General features: G+C 38.0%; 1 protein-coding gene across 1 annotated transcript in view; it reads right to left on the minus strand.

Annotated features, from left to right (window-relative positions):
• Window positions 1-550: 550 nt before the first annotated feature.
• Window positions 551-7393, minus strand: part of LOC106815140 (meckelin-like) — a 9498-nt gene continuing 2655 nt past the window's right edge. The window contains exons 2-17 of the mRNA XM_014819574.1: window positions 7143-7283; window positions 6905-7028; window positions 6516-6624; window positions 6323-6379; window positions 5992-6090; window positions 5680-5778; window positions 5323-5409; window positions 4869-5108; window positions 4389-4529; window positions 4153-4233; window positions 3804-3920; window positions 3344-3460; window positions 3016-3144; window positions 2678-2780; window positions 1388-1530; window positions 551-1219 (exon numbers count right to left, since the gene is read on the minus strand). Of these exons, the coding sequence (XP_014675060.1) occupies window positions 1139-1219; window positions 1388-1530; window positions 2678-2780; window positions 3016-3144; window positions 3344-3460; window positions 3804-3920; window positions 4153-4233; window positions 4389-4529; window positions 4869-5108; window positions 5323-5409; window positions 5680-5778; window positions 5992-6090; window positions 6323-6379; window positions 6516-6624; window positions 6905-7028; window positions 7143-7260 (1845 nt within the window). The 5' untranslated portion in view covers window positions 7261-7283 and the 3' untranslated portion in view covers window positions 551-1138. The remainder of the gene's footprint in view (window positions 1220-1387; window positions 1531-2677; window positions 2781-3015; window positions 3145-3343; window positions 3461-3803; window positions 3921-4152; window positions 4234-4388; window positions 4530-4868; window positions 5109-5322; window positions 5410-5679; window positions 5779-5991; window positions 6091-6322; window positions 6380-6515; window positions 6625-6904; window positions 7029-7142; window positions 7284-7393) is intronic.

Here is a 7393-nt window from a genome sequence, read left to right on the forward strand (position 1 = left end):
TTTGTGGTTTATAATTATTATTGGGCGATATTACAGAAGTGGCACTGAACCCGTGGTGCTACCCTCTTTCGCCTAGAAAAAACTCATACGAAGTAAACACTTCCAATACAAGTCTCAACTTAACTTCTTTTTGAAACAAAAGTTGTGTTATGGCAAGGGAAACACCAATTGTCACGTTGTGTGTAGGTGATAGCAGCTACGTGGAGATAAGCGTAAGTCCTTCTATTCCAATATCTTTACATCGTTACAGCATTGGGAGGCTTGCCGCTTTTTCAGAAGGCGGACATACTGCCTAAATCTGAAATTATGAAAAACGTTAAATGGCGATCATCTTAGGTGGTAATCGCCATCACATTCGCCCACATCTCAACATTTAATGATTTGATTTTGCACCATAAAAAATTACACATAATTAATTAAGTATATAATGGGGAAGTTCTCCCATATATATATATCTATATATATATACTATATACTATATCTATAATATAAACCCAATTTCAAACATGTGGGTCAAACGGTTCCTGAGTTATCGTTGACCGTAGCCAAATGTTGACGGAAGGACGGACGTACGACGATCCATGGCAATAGCTCATCTTGACGATGTCAAGGTGAGCTAAAAAGGAATAATTCGTTAGTTTTACTGCAATAGTTACTTTGCGAAACTTCCTGCTCATATGTACCTCTCTCCTGCTAAGTGCACTTTAGGAAAAATGCATTCCTTGCGTATAAAAAATGGGAAACTACCATTCAATGGACAACTCATCACGTAGATCTATACTACTTACTAAGGAAACTATCTGATTACATGTAAACTAAAATAAATAGCATTTGTTACAAAATGCACACACAAAAAGCTAGTATAGACCCGTTTATAACTGATTCACACTATTTTGCATGCCAAGCATTGCATAATTTGCAGCAGATATACAGACAACATTAAAGATATTCTTTACAGCAAATCACTGCCAGTGCGATCACTGACGGATCAGTGTAAGTGCAATATCCATTCACTAACAATAGAACAAGATTCATACGTGAATCACAATGTAAATAAAACACAACATGGACTCTTAAAGATGCAAGATGTAATGAAATGGACGGAATGTAGTAATGATATTCAGTAGATGGTGCATGATTAAATCAGGAACCTCTCATCTACTAATGTCTTCCTTGCAAGATTCTTTTTCCCCCCGCTGTTTCGGAATATGACAATGCCCTGTAATAAATAAAACAAGCATTGCCAATAGTTAATTCAGTTGCCATTCAAAGACTACCCTATATCTAGGTAATTGTGACTGTATCACAACATGTATCACAATGATTTGAAAGTAGCAATCTTTTTTTCATGAACATACAATATTAGAAGATCATTGCAGCTACATACCTGTGTAACAAAATAACATATGATGCCTGCCAGTAAAAAGTCATGGGCAGCCAAATCCACAATGGTGAACAACATCACGTCAAACACAAGCAGTTTCAGTTCATTGCCATAGAGCAGAACCTTGTCAAATGAATGGCCGCTATCTGAAACGGTTAAAGATTATACAGATTTTTACATGTATACACAGATACATGCAGTGATTGTATCGTCATTCACCTTATGGCAGTAAAAATGACCAAGAGCTAATAAATACCTAGAGTGTACAACGGGAAAATAGTGCTATTTCACGGCAATATTATTCTACTTTGTATGCGGTTCTAGATTAAGTTCATGGTATTGCGTTAAGCGGCATTCTTTGCTCTCTAAAATAAGACCAACAGCTTGTCTCTACGATACTCCTAGGCCGAGATATTGGAGTGTAATCATGCCCTCCCACAGGCCTCACGCCGCCTCGCATTCACAGTATTCACTATCCTTCTCACCTTTTGCGGGTCTGGCTATCGTTTTCCGTCGCCGCTTGGAGCGCTGATAATTGATGTCACATTCCAAAATTTGGTACTCTTAGTCTTACTACACCATATAGTAACTGAGCTGCGTTCTAGAGACTTAATTTAGAAAACATTGCCGGCTTCATCATGACGGGCATTAGCCGTGCTAGGAAAGATAATGGGAAATAAGGGCATAGGCGATGCCCCGAAAGTCACCGATGATAACGAAACGCCGTTCATTCATAAAGTTATCGCGGAAAAAAACGAACTCTCACGAAGCGACTTTCCTAACCCGCAAAAGGCGAGAAGGATAGTGAATATTGTGGTTGCGAGGCGCCGTGAGGCCTGTGGGAGGAGAAGTTTACGAGCCAATATCTCAGCCTAGGAGTATCGTATTGACAAGCGGTTGGTCTTGTTATAGAGAGCAAAGAATTCTGCTTAATGCAATTCCATAAAATTATTCTAGACTCGCAGGCAAAGTAGAATAATATTGCCGTGAAATAGCACTCACTATTTTCACGTTTTTCCGTTGTACACTATAGGTATTTATTAGCTCTTGTTATTCCTAATATAAGGAACATGATTTTAAACATTGCATTGTTAAGAAATTACATTGCCACACTTAAAGCACCCTTCTAACATGGAACCAACTGATTTTTACCCGATGTCATATTCACATTTCTTCGCCCGATTGTTTCGTCAGTCCATGGATGATATTTCATAGATACAGCTCATCTAAATTAGCATCTATATTAATAGCATCTACATTTACAGAATTCTAGCCTTAACAGAACACGCTTACCTGTGAAAAACACACCAGTATCAAACGTGTCATACAGTTCCACATCCAGCACATTCTCCAGTAACAATTTATCCTTGACGACATAATCAATGTCACGGAGAGACTGCAAATGTAATGATGATACACACGATCAATGCGAATATATGTTAAATTTGGTTTATAAACCAACCCAATATTGGTGAAATGTATTCCGTAAATTCCAGCAAGATACGTCGAATTTCAAACTGCGCGCACAGAGGCATTCTTTTTCTTTGCAATTATCTTAAAACCCAGTAATTAACATATAATGCTGAGAAACTGACCAGGATAACTAAAATGAGATGGGATAGCCTTCTTACATGGTCTATGTAACCAGAGAGAAACTTGTTGATGGTAAGATAGGCCTGGATGCCCTGATCAGCCCGCATGTCATCTATGGCTCTAGATGGACCTGCACTAGGTCCACTAGTCATCTGAGTAGGTTGATTCTGTGTGTAAACACTGCAGGTTAACACAACACATGCATGAGAGATTATTACATTTAATTTCTGATACAGGTAAGACAGTCACCATAAGGAGACTGGCTGTTTGCAAATGCTTACTCTAAGGACATTTGGGTGATCTGAAGCAGAGGGGGGGGGCGCTTAGTTAATGCAGCTATTACAATAACCTAGTTAAGACACTTACAGATGTTAATGGCGAGAACACTCGATCATAGTGGGCTCTGAGTTTTTTCGATATGGCCATCTGGAACGTCTGTTGATCTGTGTTTGGCAACAGACCCCTGCTTTGTCTCAGGCTTTGCTGAAATAACCCAACAACATTTTTGTCATCATGGCAGCAAACAGCAATCTAGCTAACCGGAAAATGTTTGCCCACACACCCATCACATTTCCATTACAATGTAACAGTCTCCACATAAAACATGTACAGAAATCTAAATAGGTTTGGAATGCCAATTATATATTGTCTATGTACAAAAACACGCTTCCTATCATATTAGTAATATGATAGGAAGCGTGTTTTTGTACATAGACAATATATTCATGTGTCACGTTTAGTAATTTACTAAACGTGACACATGAATTATGTTTTCCTTTCTCCTCACGTATTTCCATGGTAGTAGTCTGAGCGCGCGTATACTCACCTCTTCCCGTTTTAGTTGTTGGTACGTTTCCCACATGTCGGTATCGGCCACGCCGTTGACAGAGCGGCCGTGGATGTAATAACCCCATTGCTCATACTGCATGATGAACACACTCACCTGCAGCATATTTGAGTTGACACATCAATACCCTCATCAGAGTCAAAATAAACACTAGTCCGGAGCCATGTGGTACAGAATTAATTGGCAGACTCCTGAAGTTGATGTCAGAGGGAGACTCCATAAAAAATCTGCTAAACATCACATATAATAATAATGTGTGATAGAGCGAAAACGTTAAAATGATAATTCATGTCAAGAGAACTTGTGTTAAAGCCATCAACATACGTACATTGCTGACAGAGCAAAGATCGACAAACTGACGGACCTTGTCCTCAATAAATCGCTCATACACGAACATGAAGAACACCCACTGAAAAGGAAAATTAAACCTGTGAATACGTCACAACCTATTGAAAACACACACATGAATATAATTACATGCAAATACGCATGCACGTATATTTATTTATTTACAGGATTAAAGAAGAAAGTTAGATGCTCAATGCTTTCATATAATAATATTACCTGCACAAGAGCAATAACCATGTAAACTGAAACAGCAATAGCCAATCGTGCCATGCGACTATCAGGACAGTCATAGGCACCCTCTTCCTTTTGGAAATTGCTGTTTGGATCAACAGTAGCCAAGTTCTCAAATCCAATCACCTAAAAGTATGAAAGACAACAGGTAGTATGATAACCTTTATAGTTTTAATGTGATTTTATGTATAACAAATAATAAATGTAGTGAGGGACAAGTTGTTGTATACTTTGATGCCAGTTTCGACTTAACTTCCATGGAAATGGGAAATTCTTTTATTGAATGTTTTGCAACTAGATTCGATTTTATACTCCCGCTATGATGCGCACACTCTTTTGCACTCACTCCCTCTCAATCTCCATCTATTTCTCTTTTTTTCTAGCTCTCTCTATCTCTCATACTCCCCCCCCCCCACATTCCCTCTCATACTCTCTGCCCCCATTCTCTCTCACTGCATTATTTACCTTTAAAAAGAATACTGCTGAAATTATCTGAAAGACGGGATTCGTCTTGCGGACCGTCTGCAGCTCGTTCCATTCATTAGCTACGAAATACGTGCGCCAAATGCTGACAGGTGCCGTCTTGGTTTGTTCCTCAGAGTTATTAGATCTGGGAATGCTGACCTTGCCACGGGGCTTTTCCCAGTCGATGAGGAAGATGTCAATTGTTACCTGATTCACCAACATATGTAACACATCCAAGCACTATAAAATAGAAGAAAAAACATATACGTACATTTGGTATATATACATACATATATGCATCATAGAAATATATATACTGTAGCTGTTGTTATTAAATCTGGCCATACCCCTAAAATATCTCCACAGGTGGAGTGAAAATAATCTGCATTCCATAATTAATTGTACTATATGCTTGATTACTGTATTGTAAAATGCGGTCGGTTGCTTGGGTTACCTTGAGGGCAAATGCACACGAGACATATATAACGAAGTTCATCTCTTCATCGGCATTACGCATGAGGAATATCACCTTGTCCTGGTTCTGCAACAGCGGAGCAATAAAATTACATTGTCCTTGTCATTTGATGCATGTCCCCAGTATACGAAAGACATTGTATTAGACATCAGAAGGCTAAAAGACACGAGGTCAACTCCGATAGCTTGTATTAAAACACCACGCTTTAGCATAGAATTTTTCTAGAATCGATTTTATTTTACAATCCTACATATTATTAAAATAAGAAAAAATACTAGATTCAGTAATCATAGAGAGGTTGGGAGAACACCATGTCACAAATGTGTACCTAGTTACCTTAAAAACAATGAGATCCCAGAATGCTGCACCAAACATCACCAAAAAGAACATATCTCCGACTGGTCCACAGGCGAATAGCACCATCTTAACAAGGGTCTAAAATTAAATTTTTTTAATGTACTTACTAATACAACATTGTTTCATCAAAACCAACACGAGAATACTTAAATACTTTCTAATGATTCTTTAATACAATATATAATTATAATGCTTTAATTTAGACACCGACGAAAAAAGCAATATCGAGATATATTACTGAAAATAAGATTGACAGAAATTAATCAAAATAGCTTGAGAGAAGATCTTTACCAGAAAGTCGATAGCAATTCGTCCAGCACGTTTTGACCAACCCCATGTCTTTACGATGCCGTAGACACCTCCAGCTCCTGCCAGGATAACTAGAGCTGCCTTCACCATTCATACACAAAACCATTTATTAATTCACTTGCTGACTAATTTAATAAAATATGTAGTAGTAGCAATTACTGTAATATCTGACTGTTACCACACTATAACTAAGTGACAATATCACTGTTACTAAATGTTAGTCATTATCACCTAATACACATCACACCACAACAGGCAAGTAGTCACTTCTATTAAAATACGTGAGAATACAGAACAATGCATATAGGCATACCTCAATATCTCCATTGTATTTATTACGTGTCATGGAATAGGTGACGGAAAAAGATGTCTGGAATTACAAATTAAAAGAATTTGTATAAACTTACTACACATAAAATGTACAATAATTTTAACACGGTACTATTTATAGCCTCTGTCTAGCAAAATGTAACATTTTAAAACAGATAAAACATATGCCTACTTACAGGAACTTGAAGATCATTATTGTACGATTGTTTTGGTATATCCTCATAGACCACTTTGAAATATGGTTGGTTGATTCTCCCAGTTCCAGTATTATCCTTGAGTTTAATTCTACAATAAAACGTTTGCTCACAATATGTTTTGTGTATCCAATATTATTAACCAAACGTTTTTGGCAAATCGCTTTGAGTGAGAGAGATAGAGAGCACAGAAAATAGAAAGAAAGAATAGAGAGAGGGCGAGAGAGAGAGAGAGAGGAGAGAGAGAGAGATGAGAGAGAGAGAGAGAGAGAGGAGAGAGAGAGAGAGAGAGAGAGAGCGATATTTATTAAATATTATGGAAGTGACAATAAATACAAGAACTAATAGACTATATTGGTATTGTAACTTGCCTGAGTTCCAAGTGCCGAGCATATCTAAGGTAGTCTGACATTGAGCTGTCAATAGCACCATCCTTCCTTGCTAGAACGTTGTCTATCAGAAACAACCTTGTTGTTAACTGCCACTTCCCACCATCTGCAAAGGAACAACAACTGAGAAAATTGCATGCAATCCACATTTGTACCAACGGAAAATGTTTTACTGTTAGCTATCAGTATCAAGTCCTATTAATTGCCATGGTATCCTCACCTCGATTGACATATTCTCCATCTTTTGTATAGTTGACAACAAGTAAATGGTACAGGATAAAGTACATTTTTGTGGAAAGTAGAAGACATCCCACAGCTCCAACCTCTGCTTGTCCCATAGGTATCGGCTGCTCACGGTACACTGACGATAGTAGTTGGCATTAGACACAAATAGAAAAAGACAGAAGTTACTAGGTTTTTGGCTTATGCCGTTGCTACACTGCTGGTGAAGAAAGACTTACAGGCAGGTAC

The sequence above is a fragment of the Priapulus caudatus genome, unplaced genomic scaffold (assembly GCF_000485595.1).
Source record: "Priapulus caudatus unplaced genomic scaffold, Priapulus_caudatus-5.0.1 Scaffold28, whole genome shotgun sequence".
Lineage (NCBI taxonomy): Eukaryota > Metazoa > Priapulida > Priapulimorpha > Priapulimorphida > Priapulidae > Priapulus > Priapulus caudatus.